This window comes from Sturnira hondurensis, unplaced genomic scaffold (assembly GCF_014824575.4).
Source record: "Sturnira hondurensis isolate 20B ecotype Veracruz unplaced genomic scaffold, ASM1482457v3 Scaffold0004136, whole genome shotgun sequence".
In the NCBI taxonomy this organism is placed as follows: Eukaryota; Metazoa; Chordata; class Mammalia; order Chiroptera; family Phyllostomidae; genus Sturnira; species Sturnira hondurensis.
In genome coordinates, this window is record NW_028076767.1 from 41698763 (window position 1) to 41721581 (window position 22819).

The 22819-nt window shown below is 35.8% G+C and overlaps 1 protein-coding gene across 3 annotated transcripts in view; it reads left to right on the forward strand.

Moving 5' to 3' along the window:
• The window catches only part of SP3 (Sp3 transcription factor), a 59126-nt gene that overhangs the window by 7818 nt on the left and 28489 nt on the right, over positions 1–22819 (forward strand). For all 3 annotated transcript variants that reach the window (XM_037044432.1, XM_037044433.1, XM_037044434.1), the window contains exon 4: positions 2769–4128. In XM_037044432.1, coding sequence (XP_036900327.1) covers positions 2769–4128 — 1360 coding nt within the window. The remainder of the gene's footprint in view (positions 1–2768; positions 4129–22819) is intronic.

Here is a 22819-nt window from a genome sequence, read left to right on the forward strand (position 1 = left end):
TAAAATATAGATTTACTTTATTTAAAATATCAATAGACTGACATGAAATGTGAATTGTTAACTCAAATATAGGGAAAGATGACTTAAGCTTGTAATTTCTGTTTCAGATAGAAGTTGAATGACATTAATGTCTGGTACTTCATTTTAATAACATAAGTTTGATAAGTTTAAAAGATTATATTTAAATGAGTATTTCAGTTCAGGGTTAGATGCTTGTACTGGTCCCACAGTTTCTCTGCCTTAGTTTATCTTTGTAAAACAGATCTGATTGCACTGCTAACTTTCTTAAAAACCTTTTATAGCTTTGATTCACTATCTGTAGGATAAAGTCCAAACTCTTTAGCAGGATCTACAAAGCCATTTATTACAGGCCCTGATAAAAATGTCTAGTTCTGTTCTCCATTACTTTTCTCTGCATCTGAGCTTTTTCTGGATCTTCTCTTGAACACAAAACTACATGTTTCTTTCTGTCTGTGAATTTATTGTTTTTATTTCTTTATTCATGCTTCTCTATTTTCTAATTGTCCAGCATGGATTCTGGACAATTAAATTTTATTCTGATTACTTTTAATATGTCTTATGTAAATATCTCTTCAATCTTCTGTGTTCTCAAATAGCATTTGGATCATGTGGCTAGTGTACACCACTGTTCACATACACAGTAATCCCTCACCTATCGCGGGAGTTACATTCCAGAGACCCCCGCAATAGGTGAAAATCCGTGAAGTAACAGCATTATATTTATTTTATTATTTATATATATTTTAAGACTATAAACCCTTCCCACACTCCTATAAACCTTTCCCACACTCTTATAAACACTTCATATGCTCTTAAACACTTTCTACACTCTTAAACCTCCATAATTTTAACAACATATAAAATTCTGTTTGGGTACTCATCAGTGAAGTATATAGTCGTCCTTCACTATATCACAGTTCACTTATTGCAGATTCACTGTTTTGTTTTGCTTTTTTAACCTCATTACAGTGAATCCACCATAAGTGAACCACGATATATCGAGGGATGACTGTAGTAGCATATATGTGTATGGCTGCTTAGCTAGATTGTGAACCATTTGACAAGAAAGATTGTATCTCTTAATTATTCATGTTTATTTCATCTTGATAGATAAGAACAAATATCTTGAATTGAGTCATTAATCCTGTGGTTTATCCATTGAAACATATCCTTTTAACTATCTGCATGAAAATTAGGTAGTTTCTTTAATAAACTTTATGGTCACAGACCCCCCCCCTTTGAAAATATGATGAAACTCTAGGTTATCTTGCCTCCTTCCCCATTTCCACTCCTCTCCTCAGTTGCACTTTGAACTTTCTCAAAAAGTTGGTATGCTGCTTTAGAGGATTCAGAGATCTTTGAAACTCAGGTGTGGATCCTAGGTTGAGAATGCTGGGCTAGATATGCTTATGTTCTCATTGTCTACTGGTATGTGGCATTTTAGGAGATCACATGTAGATCTAGAAGGAAACTGGGATAGGGATGGTTTTATTTTGATGGTGAGTAACTAATATAGGGTAGGATCTCATTCTCCATGTCTTTACCCCTGGTGTTAGTGAGAGACAGTGTCATCTAGTATTTAAGAGCCTAGGTTCTGGGATTAGACTTGGCCTAGTTATATACCTTGTTTTTGCATTAGATAGTTACATGATTTTTGTCTCTCGATTTTCTCATCTGTAAAATGGGAATAATGCTAACACTTTCCTCTTAGGATTGTTGTGAGGAGTAAATGGTTAAATTTTATAGGTCCCAATTATAGTACTTGCCATGTAAAAGAACAGCTCAAATGTTAGATATTACTGTTACTATATCCAAAAAAAAGAAAATCTGTCCTTTGATATTGAGATGTAGGATTTTATTACTTTTTGCTTTCCTACATTGGTATTTTTCCTGTATTGCTTAATCTGTGAAATATGGGGATGATACCTGAGATTCCACCAGGTCACTGAATGTAAAATGGGTATGCCTGGCACTTTATTGCAAACTTAAATAGAGTAGTAGGTAATGCCACAGTCATCCTTCAGCTCTTAGATTCTAGAAAAACTTTTTGGATGGGGTGATGTCATGTGGTCACAGGGCACTAACCTTTTCATACTAAATTTTAAAGGTGTCATATTTTTTTAAGTAGTTCAGAGGAAAAGTAAAGTAATAGACTATCCCTAACCATGAGTTTGCACTGGAGTACATTATTAATACATGCCATAAAAGAGTTAGTTTAATTGATTGATTTAAGGTTTATACTAATAATATATGAATCTCAACTTTTCTAATTAGGGTGATTTGATAACACTGCATTGTTTTTTCTTATTTATAATGCATTTGATTAAGTGATAATTTTTAGTGCATTGTATAATTTTTGAACTCTTTTCAGTGTTTGAGGTGTTTCTGGTTTGAGCTGTTCATTTTTTTTCTAGCCACTTATATTTATTTACTTCTAACTGTATAACATTATAGACCATAGATGAGTGATTAAAAGATTAGTTTGTGACCCTGACTGGTGTGGCTCAGTTGACTGACTGGGCATCATCCTGCAAGGAGAACATTGTGGGTTCAATTCCTGGTCAGGACATGTGCCTGGTTTGTAGGTCTGGTCCCCGGTTGGGGTGTGGGGCATATGTGTGAGATGCTCAATCCATGTTTCTCTGCCTCCACCCCCCCGTCCCCCCGCCACCAAAAAAAAAAGGGTTAGTGTATGATCATAAAGTAAAGACTATATTACAAAGCATTTTTTTGTTTTCTTCATCCAGACAGGTGATTTGGCTGCTGCACAGTTAGGAGGAGCACCAAACCGATGGGAGGTTTTGTCAGCCACACCTACAACTATAAAAGATGAAGCGGGTAATCTAGTACAGATTCCAAGTGCTGCTACTTCTAGTGGGCAGTATGTTCTTCCCCTTCAGAATTTGCAGAATCAACAAATATTTTCAGTTGCACCAGGATCGGAGTCATCGAATGGTACAGTGTCCAATGTTCAATATCAAGTAATACCACAGATTCAGTCCACAGATGGTCAGCAGGTTCAGATTGGTTTCACAGGAACTTCAGATAATGGAAGTATAAATCAAGAAAGTGGTCAAATTCAGATCATTCCTGGCTCTAATCAGACCTTGCTTGCCTCTGGAACACCTCCTGCTAATATCCAGAATCTCATACCACAGACTGGTCAAGTCCAGGTTCAGGGAGTTGCAATTGGTGGTTCATCTTTTCCTGGCCAAACCCAAGTAGTTGCTAATGTGCCTCTTGGTCTGCCAGGAAATATTACCTTTGTACCAATTAATAGTGTCGATCTAGATTCTTTGGGACTCTCGAGCAGTTCTCAGACAATGACTGCAGGCATTAATGCCGATGGACATTTGATAAATACAGGACAAGCTATGGATAGTTCAGACAATTCAGAAAGGACTGGTGAGCGGGTTTCTCCTGATATTAATGAAACTAATACTGATACAGATTTATTTGTGCCAACGTCCTCTTCATCACAGTTGCCTGTCACTATAGATAGTACAGGTATATTGCAACAAAACACAAATAGCTTGACTACTTCTAGTGGGCAAGTTCATTCTTCAGATCTTCAGGGAAATTATATCCAGTCGCCTGTTTCTGAAGAGGCACAGGCTCAGAATATTCAGGTTTCTACGGCACAGCCTGTTGTACAACATCTACAACTTCAAGAGACTCAGCAGCCAACCAGTCAAGCCCAGATTGTGCAAGGTATTGCACCACAGACAATCCATGGTGTGCAAGCCAGTGGTCAGAATATATCACAACAGGCTTTGCAAAATCTTCAGTTGCAGCTGAATCCTGGAACCTTTTTAATTCAGGCACAGACAGTGACCCCTTCTGGACAAATAACTTGGCAAACATTTCAAGTACAAGGGGTCCAGAACTTGCAGAATTTGCAAATACAGAATACTGCTGCCCAACAAATAACTTTGACGCCTGTTCAGACACTCACACTTGGTCAAGTTGCAGCAGGTGGAGCCTTGACTTCAACTCCAGTTAGTCTAAGCACTGGTCAGTTGCCAAATCTACAGACAGTTACAGTAAATTCTATAGATTCTACAGGTATACAGCTACACCCAGGAGAGAATGCTGACAGTCCTGCAGGTAAGTCTTAAGTCATGTCATACCATAGGTAGCTTCAGTGATCTGTTAATAATGTCTGGAAATTTTTTGCTTTGGGTATTTATCAGTATCTCTTTATCTTTAAAGGTAAATTGCCCTGTTTGTATGAAAAGCAGACATCCAGCTGCTTTCCAAATTATTCTTCATTGAAAGTTTGTGGTTTTTGAAGTCAAAGATTTTATTTCTCCATCATGTCAATATATTTGTAGTTTTTCCTTACTCAATTTTGTATTTATTTTCTTGTTTGATTGACATTACAAATCATTACAAAATTTTTATTTGGCAGGTAAAGTGTCTTGGTTGTCCTTGGTGTGATATAAGTTAAAGTGTTTTCTGCACTGTACTGTGTTTGGTTAAGGAATCTGGTTGGCGAAGTAAAAACATGGTACTGGGAATAAAGATTATTCATGCTGTCTCAGCCAGTAGCTAGTGATGTGATTTTGGCCAAGTTACTTTTTCTCTTGCAAACTCTGTTCCTCATCGTGTAAAATTGGGTTGTTGGACTGGGTAATTGTAACAAGGGTTACTTCCAGGCTTAAAATTCTTTGATTCTGTGATAGTTTATTCTAAGTGTGTAGTGGGCATTGAACTTAGCTGTGCTAGATATGTTGTTATTGATAGCATGGGTAGAAATTTCAGAGGTCTACTCTTTGAATAGAAACAAAGAGTTGTGCAAGAATTAAATAGTATAGTTTCAAAAGAAATACTGTCATCATTACCTTATTGTTATTTATTTAGGTAACATTTTATGAATGTTCTGTGTGCTAAATTATTACTTTCACTCTTCTACATTTATTTATTTATTTATTTACTTATTAGATTTTAACCTTCCAGTAACTCAGTGATTCTAAACTCTTAAATTGGGACATTTGAAATGATTTATTGATATAAGTTTTATTACACTAAAGACTACTTTTTTTTTTTCCTTGAGAAATTTTTGATACATGTTTAGAAAACTGGAATTGTCTTGAAGCCTTTGGTCTGTTCTTGAAAAGCCTTTATTTGAATTTGAGTCTAGTAAAGCTGTGGTTTAGAGCAACAGTTCTCAAAGTATGGTCTTTGGACCCTTGGGGGGGGGTCTCTGAGACACTTAGTGGTCCTTAATGTCAAACTGCTTTTCATAATAATACTACACAGGTTATTTGCCTTTTTTAATGTGTTGACATTTCCACTGATGGTGGCTATAACTGCTTGTATCTTAGCACAAATCAAAACAGTGGCACAGAACTATCCTAGTTGTATTCTTTTATGACATTGCACTTACAGTTAAAGAAAAATGTGTTTGACCCTGTCTGGGTGACTCGGTTGGAGTGTTGTCCCATGCACCAAAGGATTGTGGGTTCAGGTCCAGCCAGGGTACATACCTAGGGTACAGAGTTCAGTCCCTGGTGGGGATGCCTTTGAGTAAAGGTAACTGATGTTTCTCTCTCAAATCACTGTGTCTCTCCCTCCCTCTCTCTAACATCAGTAAACATTTCCTCCAGTAAGGAATAAAAAAAGTAAAAGAAGTGTGTTTCACTGAAGAATGACCTTGTTTAAACCAGTCAAAATAGTTACTTTTACTAAATTTTGACCCTTGAGTGCTGCATGTTTTTTTAAAAAAAATAATAGCTTTATTATGGTAAGTCACATACCGTAAAATTCACCCTCCAAAGTTTTCAACTTAGTTATTTTTAATATAGTTATAGCCTTGTGCAACCATTACCACTGTCTAATTTTGGAGCATTTTCATCACAACTCCCCCAACCCCCGTACCTATTAGCGGTCACTTTTTTAAAAAATTGTTTTTCAGTATTAGCAGTCACTCTTCATTCCCCCACCCACCTTAGCCCTTGGCAACCACTAATCTATTTTCTCTTTCTGCATTTGCTATTAATATTAATGGAATTCTATTTCATATTAATGAAATCATATAATAAATGGCTTTTTTGTGTCTGGCTTTTTTCATTTAAGCATATTTTCAAGATTCTTTTTGTGGTTGAATAATATTCCATTGTATGAATATACTACATTTTATTTATCTGTTGGTGGACAAAGTTTCCATGTTTTGGCCATTACGAACAATGCTCCTATGCACATCATGTGGGTACAGGTTTTTTTGTGTGTGTGTCTGTGTGGACTGTTCAATTTCTTTTGGATGTATGCTTAGCAGTGGAATTGCTAGATCGTATGGTAATTCCATGTTTGACATTTTGAAGAACTTCCAAAATGGTTTTCCAAAGTGACTGCACCTCGTACATTCTCACCAGCAATGTATGAGGGTTTCTCTACATCCTTACCAATACTTACCATTGTCCTTTTTGATTATAGCCATCCTAGTGAGTGTTTTTGACTTGCATTTCCTGATGGCATGTCTTTGTAATGGTTTTTTTTTGTGACAAAGAGTATGCTTTAGTAAAGGACTTTACGAAGATTGTATTACCAAAAAAAATACTTTTTTTCCATTGTGTAGCTGTGTGAGTTGCAAGCTGAACTAGATGATATTTTCATTAAACTTTACTTGAAAGAATGATTGACAAGCTATGGTTATTGGGAGACTCCTGTATTTAAGTGACATATTTTCTTTAAAATAATGAATTGAATATTACTTAATAATTGTGTATTTAAAAGAAAAAAACCTGACAGTATTTGTTGTCATTGGTAAAATTTGGGTTTTATAGTGAAAGTTTGAACTTTGGAAAACTTGAATCTACGACTATGAACTTGATAGTGTGTTAATGAATACAGTACTTTTCTGATGAGGATAATGATATTAAATAGGTAAGATTTGTTTGGATACTGTAGTGTAATGGAATGTGCTAACATTTGGAAGATGTATATGACTTACTTAGTGAACCAGTAGTTTTCAAATGATCAGCTCATGTTACAAAATCATGCATGGGTAAAAGATCCATTTAAAATTACAGGTAGACCAGTAACAAGCATATGGAACGTTTACCAATGTGGTTTCAGATTCTGTATTGCAATAGACCTTTATGAAACTGCTACTTGTCAAGTTTGGGCAATTATAAAAGAGTACCTACAATTCCTTTTCCAGCCACATAATCTTTGTGAGACTAGATACTTTGCATATGCTTCAACCCAAACTACATATTGCAACAGATTGAATATAGAAGCAAATACAAGACTCTAGTTGTCTTTTTAAAATCTAGACATTAAAGAGATCTGCAAAAGTGTAAAGCATGGTCTCTCTTCTAATCAACCTTTTATTTATATTTGTAGAAAATAGTTGTTTTTCATAAAATGTTAATTTGTGTTAACATGGAATTTACTATTTTAAAATCAATTGAAATGTAAATTTCTCTTATAATTTAGAATACAGTAAGTGTCACAATGTATATTCTACATGTACAAAAGCTTTTTGGGGACCTCAATAATTAAACTCTTTCTAAGAGTTTAGAAAGAGTCCTGAAACTGGAAAGTTTGAGAACTACTGGTAGAATGACACATTTCTGAAGACATAGCAGATCGTTTTTAGAAACCAGTTTTTAAAGCTTCTACAAAGTTAAGGTTATGGAGTTCTACATTGGGTTGGCCAAAAGTTTGTTTAGTTTTTTTCATAATTAAAATACACATTTTTTTCACTTTCACGATAACTTACATGACTTAGATATTTTAAGTATGTCAGCTGTCTCCCACTATTGGCTTCTAGTGGGTAGATAGAGGCCAGAGGTACTGCTACACATCTTCCAATGCGTAAAAGACAGCACCATAGCAAAGAATTACTTGGCCAAAATGTCAGTAGTATCAAGAAACAGCACTTTCTGCCCTGGCTGGTGTAGCTCAGTGGATTGAGCGCGGGCCTGCATACCAGAGGATCGCGGTTCGATTCCCAGTCAGGGCACATGCCTGGGTTGCAGGCTGGTTCCTTGTAGGCCAACTACCAGCAGGGGATGCACGAAAGGCAACCATACATTGATGTTTCTCTCCCTCTCTCCTTCCCCTCTAAATATAAATAAATAAATAAAATCTTTATAAAAAAAGTTTCCTCTTAATTAAAAAAAAAAGAAACAGCACTTTCTGCATACACCACACAGATCCTTTTTTGCCTTTCAGTTGGGCTCTACCTTTCTTGAAATAATGAAACAAAATACGGCAGAAATATTTTGTATTTTCTTCCATATTCAATATTAAATGGCTGCACAGAAATTCACCAGTTTTGTTAAGTGCTTGTTTGTTTGTTTATAGAGAGGGGTAGGGAGGGAGAAAGAAAAGTAGAGAAACGTCAGTGTGTGGTTGCCGCTCATGCGCCCCCTACTGGGGACCTGGCCCATATCCCAGCATGTGCCCTGATTGGAATGGAACCAGCTACCTTTTGATTTCTAGGCTGGCACTCAGTCCACTGAGCCACACCAGCCAGGGCTGCTAAGGTTTTTTTCTTAAAATGCAAACTTATGTGACAGCTGTAATAATACAATCTAACAAAATTGTTTCTAATGAAGTTTAAAACAACTAAGTATGACTAGAGCCATCATATTGAAAAAAACTAAACATACTTTTTGGTAAAACGATTGTGTTAGAAAAACACATTTAGAGAATTTATTTGTGATTTTGTGGATTTATGTTGGTCATGAAATTAGACTGGTATAAAGCACCAAGTGTTTCAGGACACTAATTTATTTCTAAAATACTATCAAAACAGCAATACTATATGAATTAAATGCAGAAAGGAATTTAAAAAGGGGTAATTTAGTTTATTGAACATAGCAAGGAAAGGTAAAATTAAGAAGCATTCCAGAAGACCATTAAATTTGAATTTTGTCCCAATTTAAAGGAATGAGGAAAAAGAGAAAATAAGTTAAAATGCTGCAATGTACATAGCATATTTAGTGATAAAAACCAAGAAATTTTAATTTGGGGGATATTTGGTAATAGGAAAACCATCCCTTTGGTATACAGTCTTTTTGATCGACAAGAAGGAAGATAAATTATTTTAGGATTTTTTTTCACCTGAATAGCTGGTAAAAATTTAATCTATTATGGCGTTGTATGCCCAGGTGAAATACTTAAACCTTTCACATCATTGGTTTGCATGTTTATTTTTAGTAAATATGGAATTAATGTAACAATTTTCCAAGATACATGAGAATGCACATTTTGGGGCCGTGGAATTTCTTTGACTTCTGGATTCTCTCTTAACAAAAATGACTCCACGCCCCTCATGAGAAGGGTTTGTCACAAGCCTTTTATCCCTTAGAAGTCAAACCCACATCTTTCTTGGAATGTACATAGAGCTCATCAGGCCCCAAACTTCAGCCCCACTCATTGCTTACATTTCTATTAATTTCTTGCCCTTTGAGAATGGGTGTTGTTTTAGAGAACTTGTTTTTTATTTTTAATTTGCTATCGTGTATTTGAAACTGGGTGGGAGGAGACAAAGTATGAATTTACATTTCTTTCCAGTCTCTTTTCTAGTTAGGAAACTTCCCTAAAATTCTAGCCAAGACTTAGTCTTGGCTACTACAGAGCTTCTACAGAAGCCCCTACTACAGAGCTTCCCAACCTCTGCCTGGGGACTGGTACTGGCCTAGACTGTTAGGAACTGGGCCACATCGGAGGAGGTGAGCCTGAATGTAATGTGTTTGAATCACATCAAATCCATTCCCCCTACCCTGGTCCTTGGGAAAATTGTCTTCCACGAACTGGTCCTTGGTGCCAAAAAGGTTGGGGACCACTTCTGTACCTGATTTTGTTTTATCTAAATGCAGAATTACCCTTTAAGACTGGCCATATTTAAAATGCAGTTAGATATTTGAGGTAGGAAGAAAGGTTTATAGAAATCCATACTTACTTAAAAGCAAAAAACCTAATGTTTAGAATTCTCATTATCCATGGAAATCTGCAAAGTTGTGGACAAATGGGTAGGTGTACTTTTTAAAATTAGTAGTGAGAGGCCCTGGCTGGTTTAGCTCAGTGGATTGAGCGCAGGCCTGTGAACCACACGATCGCGGTTTGATTCCCAGTCAGGGCACATGTCTAGGTTGCAGGCCAGTTCCTGGTTCCCGGCAGGGGATGCACGAGAGGCAACCATACATTGATATTTCTCTCTCTCCTTCCCTTTCCCTCTAAGATAAATGAATAAAATCTTTAAAAAAATTAGTAGTGAGAGAATGGAAGCACTACAAAAATTGAATTTTTAAAATTGTATACTTAATTGCTTAAGTATTGAAAGGCAAAGGGAGAGATCTTTTATGTACTCCTTTTGTGGAGGTACTATTTAGGTATTTTTAGAAATACTGTTTTACATAATTTTTTCTTGTAGTAATCCTAGTACTGTTTCGATATTTGGGTAGGGAAGGAAACTATCCCAAGGCTTCACAACTAGTCTGTTTGTTTTTTTTTCCTTACTATACTACAGTGACTTGGTATTTTGTTTCATTTACTTCAGTAGTGTGATTTTCTTCCCTTTTTTTGTAGTTATTTTTGCTTCAGTATTTTTTATTGGGGGGGGGGAGACTAGCTTTATGTTCTTTTTTATGGTAAATGGAGGAAGTCACCTGAAACATTTTTATTAGCAATTCTAACAGAAAACCTAAAGTCTTTATTGGTTTTACCTAAGGCCAGAACAAGTAATACTAAAAGGCCAGAGCTACTGCATGAAAAGCAGAAGTATATGGTGGAAAGAGCAGTCTTAGAACTAAAGAGTGGGGGGCAGTGTGTGAATATGATCTATGCTGATTTAAAGTAATTGGTAGATCTTTAGCCCTCTCATACAATTGGAGGACCAGCTTAGCTATTTTTATATAGATTTAAAGTTTTATCATTAAACATAACTGGAGGGTATTTTAGATAGCGTACAGTGTACTCAGCTTTGTCTCTAATTCTGAGCTCATTGGGAGTCTATGTATGTGCGTGCCACCTCATAGGAGTTTCAGTAAGAGTACAGTGAATGGCAAAAAGCAACCAACACAGTATTTGCTGAGATAATGGCTGAAATTTTTCTTGTGTTGAACAAGTACAGTTCACAGATGAAAATTTTACTTCAGTATTAAGATAAATCAAAACAAGTGCACCCTTGATTTATAATGAAATTACAGAGAAAGAGATAATCTTAAATTTTAATGCACAGAAAAGACAGATTACTTACAAACTTCTGTCAGCCACACAGATGCCAGGAGGTTGTGTAGTAGTATTTTCATAGTAATGTGAGAAAATAACCAGCAGCCAAAAGTTCTATATGCACGTAAACCCCTACTCAAGAATTAAGGTATAATGAAGATATTTAAAATATTCAAGGACTGAGAGTTTATTATACAAAGACCTTTCCTAAAGTAACTACTGAGGATTAATTAGAAAAATAGATCCAGAGGAAATGAGTGGGGAATGAGCATTTAATAGTGATCAGAGGAGTCAGTAAAAAAAATAATAATTTAACTTGACTGTAAAATACTAGTAACTTCAAAAATTACAGAAAATTTTAAAAATAAACAAAAGAGAAATGTGTAATGAGCCGTAATGTTCTCAGTTACCTGACAGCTTCAACAGTTACTGCCATTCTGCCATTCTTGTTTTCTCTGTTCCCACCATTTAAAATGTTATTTTTGCTAGAATACTTTAAAGTAGATCCCAGACATTGTATAATTTTACCCCAAAATTTTAATGGATTGGTTTCCAGGGTGTGGTCTCTGAGTCCCTGAAATCCTTTCATGGGGAGGTCATTGAGTTCATAATAATAATAACAACAACAATATATTAAACACACATAGAGTATAATACTAGGATGTTATTTGTTGCAGTCTTACTTCAGAATTAGTGTACAGAGGAATTTTCCACAGGCTACATGATGTGTCATAACAGATTGAATAATGGCAAAGCCAGATACTAGATTTGCAAAGATGTGAAATGTTCTTAATACATTTTTTTAAAATACATTTTTCATTAAAAGATGCTACTTACATTAACACTTAGTAAGTTTATTTTAAAATAATATATCTTAAAAAATAAAATAAAATAAATATATCTTTAAAATTATCTCAGTTTTGATTTCTAATATTGTGAATATTAATAGATACATGTGCTTATGTATACAAAGGCCCTTTGAGGTCCTCAAATTTAAATTTTTTCATTTTTTTATAAAGTCATAATTGATGTGTAGTAAAATTCACCTTTTTTAGTGTACAGTTCAGCACGTTTTGACAGCTGTACACAGTTGTGTACTCACCATAATCAAGATACAGTATCATTTCATCACTCCCCTCCATTACCATGTGCCAGTCATTCTCCCTCATGCCCCTTCTCTAGCAAATAGGTGTGACTCTTATAGACAAAACTTATTGATGTTCTCAGTAATTTTTTTTTACTCCTTGCCTGAGGATATGTTTACTGATTTTAGAGAGAGAGATGGGAGGGAGGGAGGAGGATGGTGAAAGACAGACAGACAAACAGGAGCACATTGATGCTAGAGAGAAACATTGATCCATGATAGATGGATTGCCTCCTGTATGTGCCCCAGTTGAGGATCAAACCTGTAACCTAGGTATGTGTCCTGCTTGGGGATTGAACCTGCAACCCTTTGGTGCATGGGGTAATACTCCAACAAACTGAGGCACCTGGCCAGGGCCTCAGTAATTTTTAAAAGATAAAGTGATCCTGGTATCAAATTAAGTTTTAGAGCTGCTGCTCTGATAAATACGGGTTTTTATTTATTTTTAAATATATTTTGTTTATTTAGTTTTAGAAAAGGGAAGAGAGGGAGAAAGAGAGGAAGAGAAACATCAATGTATGGTTGCCTCTCACATGTCCTCTATTTGGGACCTGTCCCGCAACCCAGACTTGTACCTTGTGGGAATCGAACCCACGACCCTTTGGTTCACAGGCCAGCACCGCATCTACTGAGCGACACCAACCAGGGCTAGGGATTTTTAAAAGCATACACATAGTACCATTATTTACAATATTCTAAATTTATAGTAATCTCTTAATATTACTTAATATCCTCACAATGTGTTCAGTTTCCCTCAATTGATTAAAAAATGTCTTCGGAATTGATTTGTTGAAATTAAGATTCAAGCAAGGACTGGGTATTTTATTGGTTGATGTGCGTCCAAGTCTCAGATTTTCAATTAACGGTTTTAGCAACTTTTCTAATCCAGTGTTGTCATTTGGATTCATTTACCTCATCAAGGTTTGCAAAATGGCTTTTTTTTCCAGTCCTTATGTATTTATAGCTGTAATTCCTCCATAATGAACTTTAGCTTGTTAGCTATTTATATTTATTATTCCAACATACAGTTTGTACAAGAAAGGTGGAATAAACTATTAAATTCATTCTTTTATTTTCAGAATGAGTTGCTGTCTGAGCTGTCATCAGATGTTGTCTTTTTGCAGTGTCATCATGAACTAATTTTTTTATTTGTTGAGTTTTAATTCATGGAATCATTCTTGGTAGTTAATGTTTGTATCGGGAGAGAAAAAAATGCTAAACATGAAAACAAAGAAATTGGTATGTGGGGTTGGGGGTGTATTGGTCTGTGGGTGAAGGTTCTTGTCATTTTGAGAAACATGATCTTTATAGAGAATAGTTTTAGCCTTTTTACAGAAATTTATAATATGGCTATAAGTAACTGTCAAGAGAATAAAAGTGTAATTTTTAATTTCTAAACTGGGGCAGCCCATAGAACATTATCATTCCAACCAAAAAAATAGGGAAGGGGAAGAAATGCACCAAAGAAAAAGAGTAACAGCAGATGTAGAAATGCAGGGCAGTTCTAAAAAGAAAATAGGGAAAAAATTAATAGTTCCTAAGCCAGTAAAGTTGGTAGTTTATCTGTTGATATTCTGCCATGTAATCTTCCGTCTTTTCTGAGCATATATATAATGTGTCTTTATGAAATTAGGGGCATATACACAGCAGCTTTATAACTTTTTATAACAGTATATTGTGTGTGTTTTCCCACACCAGTAGTTTTCTGCAGTATGATTATTTGGTTTTATTACTAAGTATTTTTGTATGGCTGTTCCATGGTTTAATCCTGTATTGTTATATGTTTAAGTTATTTCTTATTTTTCCTGTTATATAGAAATCTTTGCTCATATTTCTAATTATTTCTTTACCCAGAAGTACTAAAAGTAGAATTGTTGAATAAAAATGTTACTATTTAAGGTTTTTAAATATATTGTAAAATGTTCTTTAACCAGCATTGTATGACAGTATAGGGAGGGCATCAAATAGCAAAATTTAAAGGGTAAAAAGAGAATAATGCATTCATTTATTATTAAGAAACTTGAACTTTTTTTTGTTTGTTTATTGGCTGTTTCTGTTTCTTTGGTCAGTTGCCTTGTATGTTTTCTGCTTGTTTTCCCCCTACAACTAATTTGTAAGACATTGAAAAAATAACATTTTTATGTGTTAAGAGCATTAATTAATGTTCTGTCACACACTGTAAAATATTCTTCGTTTACATTCCTTTAAGTTTGGTCCTGGTGGGTTTGTAGTACATTTAAGTTCTTACTAGCCTTTTTTTTCTAATTTTCTTTTTGAGCAAAACTGAATTTAGAAACTTTCAAGCATAGTTTTTGAGTTTAGTTTGTATGATTTACAGATCACCTGATGCATTTTAATAGTTTGTGGAAAAAATTGGGGATTTAAAATTATTTCTATGACTGAACAATATCTAGCATACATTATGTACCTTAAAATCATTTTAACTATATGTTATTGGTTACACTTGTTATTTTCTTAGTATTCTATGGAAAAATAGTGCTCAGAGATCCCAGAGTAATTTCTTGAAGATAATACTTACAGCAGTCTCAAATATCTATTTAGTTTAACGTTGGTAAATAACTATTACTTTGATGTAGCAATATGATTTAAACCATGGAATCTTAGAAAGGTTAACTGATTAACAGATGTATCTTCAACAAATTGCTGTTCAGTTTTTCTTTTTAAATCCTTTTTTTCTTCCCCCTCACATTTTGCTGACTTTTAATTTTATGAGTTAGTATATTTAATTTGTAATTAAGCACATTTACATAATGTAGTCAGTAATAATGCAAATTAGAATTCAGGGTGGCCACAACAGAATGGAAATCACCTAATGTGTGACTTCTCATTAGAAATTCTCTTCCTTTGATACCTTGTTTTATCATGCCATATTACTTTTAATCTAGAATAATGACTTTATTTGCCCTAACCAGGATGGCTCAGTGGATTGAACACCAGCCTGGGAAACAAAAGATCACTGGTTTGATTCCCTGTCAGGGCACAGGCCTGGGTTGTGGGCCAAGCTCCCAGTTGAAGATGTGTGAGAGTTGGCCATTTGATGTTTCTCTCCCTCTCTTTCTGCTTCCCTTCCTCTCTCTGTAAAAATAAATAAATCTTAAAAAAATAACGTTATTAAAGCTAATCTCTGAATTACATGACCATTTTAGTGGTTTGTGAGGACAGTTTTTGCATTCAACTTTATGACAGTGCTTGACATGTGACGCTTCTCATAAATCGTACTGTTTTCCTCTAATGGATAGTGCCATTCTCCCCACAACTTGGATTAGCAACAGTGAAAGACACAAAGTCCGCCACCTACCCCATGAATTTTGTGTTTTAGTGAAGACATATAAACAAATAGTAATTTTAGAGTGTTATGAAAAAAATAAAGTTATGTTATAGAATGCTAGGTAATATGGAAAAACCATGGAGGATGGTAGTCATTTTCAGTAAGATGGTTAACAAATATACCGCCTCATAAAGAGATAACGTTGAAGTACAGATCTGAACATTGAGAAAGGAGCCTGTCTGTCATGTTGAGATCTGAAGGAAAACAGTATTTTAAGAAGAGAGAATGAGCCACGTTGGCTGGGCTTAGTGGTGGTAGAAGTTGAGATTGAAATAGGCTGGGGACTATATAATATAGGCCACAGTAAGGAATTTGGATTCTATTTTATTTTTTTAAAGATTTTATTTATTTATTAGTTCTAGAGAGAGGGAAAAAGAGGGAGAGAAACATCAATGTGTGAGGAGCATCGATTGGCTGCTGCCTGCATGCCTGCTAGTGGGCGACCTGGCCTGCAACCCAACGGGGAAGTCAAGTGGTGGGTGATCTTTCAGTTTGCAGTCTGCTGCTCAAACCACTGAGCACACCTGCCAGGGCTGGGTTTTATTTTTTAATATGAAAACATTGGAGGGTTTTGAACAGGGAAATGACATAATTTTATTTACATTTTTAAAAGATTCCTGCAGCAGATAGGGATGAAGGCATGCGGGTTGCAATGGTGCAAGTTGGAAAGGATGTAGTAATACTGGCAAAAGAGGATAGTGAGATTGGCTAGGCTGGTAGAAGGATGGGGTAAAGGAGAATTAAGACTTCTGTTTTGCCTTTGTTAATTTGAAATGCCTGTTAGAAATCCAAGTGGATGGTTCAAGAAAACATTTGGATATTGCAATCTGGAGCTCAGGTTGGGCTAGAGATAAAATTTTTGGAGTTGTTAATATGGATGGCTGTGACCAGATGAAATCATTTGGGTAATAGCCTTGCAATATTTGGCTGATGGTTGAATCTCACAGGGAACTTTTTAAAATAACCCTCATCTGAGGATATAATCCTCACCTGAGTTCTGTCTGAAAAAATTCCAGCCATTGTTAATATAACGAGAATGGTTTGCACTACATCGGTGTAACCTGGCAGCCAAGGAGAATAGACTGGTATGCGCATGCGTGAACATTGACAACTTTGCTGTACTGCTGTACTAGTCAGTGGGGGCAGTAGATGCCATTGAATGAGCATGTGTACTATGTGGCCCTGGCATTCAGAATGACAGTGAGTAGCATCATATTTTGTATTAAGCTTGAACATTTCCTCTGTGGAAACTAGCCGGATGATTAAGAATGCTGCAGCTATGGGCAGCTGGTGATTGGCAGGTTCAACATGACAGTGTGCCTGCTCATGCATCATGTCTTGTGTAGAGTTTTCTAGTAAAATATCAAATCACTCAGGTGACTCAATCCCCCTACAGCCCAGATTTGGCACCCTGTGACTTCTGGCTTTTCTCCAAACTAAAATCACCTTTGAAAGGGAAGAGAGTACAGGCCATTAGTGAGATTCAAGAAAATAGGATGGGGCAGCTAATGGAAACTGGGAGAACAGTGTGAGGTCCCAAGGTGCCTGCTTTGAAGGGAACTGAAACGTCATTGTCCTGTGTTCATTGTTTTTTGTGTCTCGTATCTTCAGTAAATGTCTCTTTTTCATAGTATGTGGATGGATACTTTCTGGACAGAGTGTGTGTGTATATCATGCACACTTACATGTGTTTCTTTGTATTATATATATACATACATGTATATGCATACACATATATACATATGTATACATAGTATATATATTGCTCTTAGAAAGAGAAGCATCGATCCGTTTCCTCCTGTAGGTGCCTGTACCAGGGAGGGGACCCACAGCCTAGGTATGAGCCCTGACTGGAAAACAAACTTGCAACTTTTTGATGTATGGGATGATGCTTCAACCAACTGAGCCACCTGGTCAGGAAGACTCTCACAGGGAGCTTACCAAAAATGTCAGCAATGGTAGCTCTGGCAAAAATGTCTGGCTGGGTAGCTCTGTTGGTTTGAGCATTGTCCTAATAGGCCAAGTTTGCAGCTTTGATGTCTGGTCAGGGCACATACAAGAATGAACCAGTGAATGCATAAATAAGTGAAATAATGAATAGATGTTTTTTTAATGGCTCTGCATGAGGCTTAGGAAAGATGTATTTTAAAAGTTCCCAAGTGATTTTGAAGTAAAGCTGGTGTGGATATTAGTAATTTAGTAAGGAAAGAATATAGAGAGAAGATTAGAAAGTAGTATCATTTTGAGCTCCAAATTATTTTTCTAGGTTTTCTAAATACAGTGTCCAGCACAGAATCAAGAGGGACCAGGCATTTGAGGCATTGAGACACCATGAGCAGGAACTGGGAGAAACAGCAGGGAATAGAAATAGACTTACTGTAACTCCAGGTACTAGATCGTTTATTATGGTCTAGCTCAATGATTTTCAGCCAGTGTGCCACAAGAATTTTTTAAAAATACGATACTTGACTATGTTGTTGGGGGCACTGACCTCTTTTTCTCTTCATTTTCAAAGAAAAAAAATGACAACAGCCAAAACAACAACAGCCATCTAGTGTCAGTGAATCAAAGTACCTATTTTTCTCTCAGACCAACAAAAAATAGATTTTTTGGTGTGCTGAAGAATTTTTATAATTAGTTTATATGTGCCATGTGATGAAAAAGGTTGAAAATTTCTGATCTAGGTGATAAAAGCGAAGCTTGAGAAAATTTTAAGTGAGAATTGGAGACTGTAACAAAAATTACATAGCAGATTTGTAAAAGGACCAAATAGAAATTTGCGAACTGAAACTTAACCAAATTGAGGGAGGGAAATCCTTAGTATTGAATCCTAAAACAGTTTTAACATTTTGAGAGGGAGAAGTAGAGAAGAAGCCAGCAAAAGAAACAAGAAGGACCTCTCGGGAGAGGGGGATATCTGGAAGCCAAGTGAATATACTCAACTTTTCAGATACTGTGGAGAGTATATAAAGACAATATTTTGTTTTTCTTATTTTGTTTTTTTTTTCTTATTAAGAAAAAGATCATTGAAATAGGAGATGGTAGCTGAAAGTGGACTTGAGGTTGTGAGAGGGTTTTTCTCTTATGTGTCTCAATAAAGAGTGAGAAATTGATGAGGTGGGAAGAAGATATAATAGAAGAAGTTTTTAAGAAGACCAGCAAGATGGAATAATTAGACACAGGTACAGAGACTGGCCACATAAGGTTGTGGGTAATCATGTTTTAATGGGAATGGCATAGATAAATTAGAACTTTGCAGGTGCAGGTATGTCTGTAGGAAGCTAAGGTAATTCTTGTCAGATTGCTTCTAATTTCCTTTTGTAATAAGAAACAAGCTGAGATGGATGAGGAGGGCAGGTGTTAGAAATGTAAGAAGGAAGAAGGTATGAAGTGGTCATCTGAGAGCATTGGAAAGTGAAATTACTGGTGAGATGTCAAATGGCAGGGATTATTACTGGGTGCCCCTCCAGAGTGCTTAGTGTACTTGTGTCTTTTCTACGCTTTTAGTTGCTCAGATGCAGGTACAGGGTTAACTTCCCTGTTTTCTGTTATGAATTTCTAAGTCTTTTTTATTTTTATTTTTTAAAATGTATATTTACTGATTTTAGAAGGAGGGGAAGGGAGAAAAGGAGAGAGATAGAAATGTCGATTGATGTGGAAGAGAAACACTAATCAGTTGTTTTCCTGTGTGACCTTTCGGTGTAGAGGATGTTCTAACCAACTGAGACCAGCTAGAGCACCAAGTCCTTTTTGTTTTATCTATTTTTGGAGTTTGTTCTTTCTCCTCATTCTCATTTTGTATGTCTGGACCATTGTAGTAACATTTAATTTGTTTTTCATGCTTATCCTCTTTCTGGAGCATTTAAAATTATTTTTAAAAAAATTATAGTAGTCCCCATCTTATTGGGGGATGGAGGGGATATGTTTCAAGACTCCCAGGAGATGCCTGAAACCATGGATAATACCAAACCCTCTATGTACTATGTTATTTCCTGTACATACATACCTATGATAAAGTTTAGTTTATAAACTGGGTACAGCTAACAACAGTAAAATAGAACAGTGGTAACAATATACTGTAATAAGTTATATGAATATGGTCTCAAAATATCTTAACTGTACGCACCTTCTTGGGATGATATGAGATGATACAACACCTGTGTGATGAGATGAAGTGGGGTGAATGACATAGGCATTGTGACTAGTGTTAGGCTACCATTGAGAACCAACAGTCAGTGAGAACCAGCAGAAACAACTGATGACACGTCAGTAGAAAGATCATCTGCTTTGGGTGATCCTAGATTATCAAGCCATGACTGTATTGATGGTTGGGGCAATTTAATATTTTCAGACCGCAGTTGACCTTGGGGTAACTGAAACCTGAGAAAGCGAAACCGCAGGTAACGGGGTAGGTACTACTGTGTTTCTTGAATAAGCAATACCTGCACAAGGCACAAATTCGGAAACTTTAGAAAGTCTTTTTACCCTTGTCTTAACCCCTAGTTTCTCTCCTAGCAGATAACCGTTTTTTTTTCTTTTAATGTATACAATGTCTGGTGAAAGGATACTTACTAACATTACCATACCTGTACATTCTTTGCCATTCCCTGAAACTGTACCATTCCATACTCATTCTTCTGCTTTGATTTTTTTGTTGGATCTCTTTAATATTACAAGTGTAGAGCTGTCTTATTTTTAGCAATGGCAATAATAGTTCTTGAACAAATATCTTTTCATTTATTTAATAAGATCCTTATTGATGGGTATTTATTTGCAGTCTTACATCAAATAATACAGCAGTGAGTTTCCTTATAAACATTTTTACCCCTTGGAGAAAGTATGTATGTCTGAAGGACATATTTATAAGTAAAATCCTTGAGTTATAGATTACATACATTTATTTATTTAGAGAGAGGGGAAGGGAGAGAGAAAGAGAACACACTGATGTGTGAGAGACACATTGACTGGTTGTCTTTTGCAGGCCCCCATATGGGGGCTTGGCCTGCAACCCAGGCATGTGTCCTGACCCTGAATTGAACCTGTGACCTTTTGGTTCACAGGTTGGCACTCAATCCACTGAGCCACACCAGCCAGTGCAGATTATGTACATTTTTTAAAAAGTTTTATTTATTTATTTTTAGAGGGGAAGGGAAGGAGAAAGGGAGAGAGAGATCAGTGTATGGTTGCCTCTCATGTGTCCCCTGCCGGGAACTGTCCTGCAATGTGCCCTAACTGAGAATTGAACCAGGATCCTCTGGTTCGCAGGCCCGTGCTCAATCCACTGAGCTACACCAGCCAGGCACATTTTTAACTTTGGATGACATTAGAAGTTGTTCGTATGTTGTCTCCTTTCAAATTTTCATTGTATCTTAAAATTGCCTTTGTTTATTTATTTTTATTAAAGCATTATTAAAGTTTAATTGAAATATGATGTTGTATTCCATTGCTTTTAAATTGTGGTCTAGTGCGTCTACATACATAAACACACTGCATATCTAATGCGTTTCTGTTGTGCCAGATGCTGGGGATACAAAGATAAATACGACACTTGCACTAAAGTTATTCATGACCTAACAAGATGTTCAGCAGCATCTCTCACCTATTAGATGCCATTGTCACCCCCTACCCTCTAGTCTTAACGATAAAAAATGGCTTCAGATAATTGCCAAATATCCCCTGGATGGCAAATTCCCCTCTTCCCTTGGAGAACCATTGGGTTAGACATACTTACACAAGATTCTGATATACTGTGGTAAGTGGTACACTAATACTAAACTTCAGAAACAGGAAGGAATAGAGGATTAATCTTCCAGTTAACATATTTCAAGACTTAGCTCAGATACTGTCTTGTCCCATAGCCTTTCCTGACTTCTCGTGCTTTGAATTACTTTAATATCACATATATTCTTTGTTTTGTATTTTACATAAGCTGTTTGTGTCCTTTTGGAATTCAGCAATAATTTCTTATTCATCTTTCTACTTTTTTAACGAATGAGGAAGTGTCAGTAATAGATACAGAAAATAAACATAGACTTGTATAGTAAACATATAATGTAAATTTTGCCTGTTTGCTTCTGAAATAATTAACTTTGTTTGGGTGTGTGAGATGCGTGGTACCTGTTTATTACAAACCACTACCAGTTCTGTAATTGTATTAAATTTGTAGCTTTTTATAGACTCCTGGCATTGAGAACTGTTTTAGAAACCATACCATAAATCAGGGGTGGGAAGAGGCAAGAGAAGTAAAAGGGGTTTTATTTTTAGGCTTGTCTGCAAATTCCCTCACAATATGAGGGAATTTAGAAGACTTAAGTGACTTCCCCCAAAGTCTTTAACACTGCAATTTCCATGTGTTTATTCTAAGAATAATGTGAGAGGTTTTTAAAATGTAAGTTCTTTGTCTTTTGAGTTGTACATACTGAAATATTTGTAGATGAAAAATTATGTCTACTGTTTGTTTCAAAATCACATAGAAGCAGTGTGGGATGTAGCCAAAACAATGATCAAGAGTTGATTGTTGAAGCTGGGTGACAGATACTTTGGGGTTTGTTGTATTCTACTCTTGTGTACATTGGGTTGGCCAAAAATGTTGGTTTGTTTTTTTCCTGTGAGATGGCTCATGCTTAGTTGACTTTAATTTCATTCAAAACAATTTTGTTAGAGTATATTGTGACAGCTGTCATATCAGAGTGCATTGAAAAAAAATCAAAACTGGTGAGTTTTTGTGCAACCATTTTAATATTAAAGATGGAAGAAAATACACAACATTTTGGCATATTATGCTTTACTATTTCAAGAAAGGTAAAATCACAACTGAAACGCAACAGAGATTTGTGCAGTGTATGGAGAAGGTGCTGTGACTGATCCCACATGTCAGAAGTAGTTTGTAAAGTTTTGTGCTAGAGATTTCTTGCTGGAAGATGCTCCATGGTTGGGTAGACTGGTTGAAGTTGATAGTGGTCAAATTGAGAACAATCATTTTATACCGTGTGGGAGATGGATGACATATTCAAAGTGTCCAAATTAGTAAAGTTACTGGTGAAAAAAAAATGTGTCTTTTATTTTACAGGAAAAAACTAAATGAGGTTTTTAGGCAACCCAATATTTGGGGTTTTTCTATA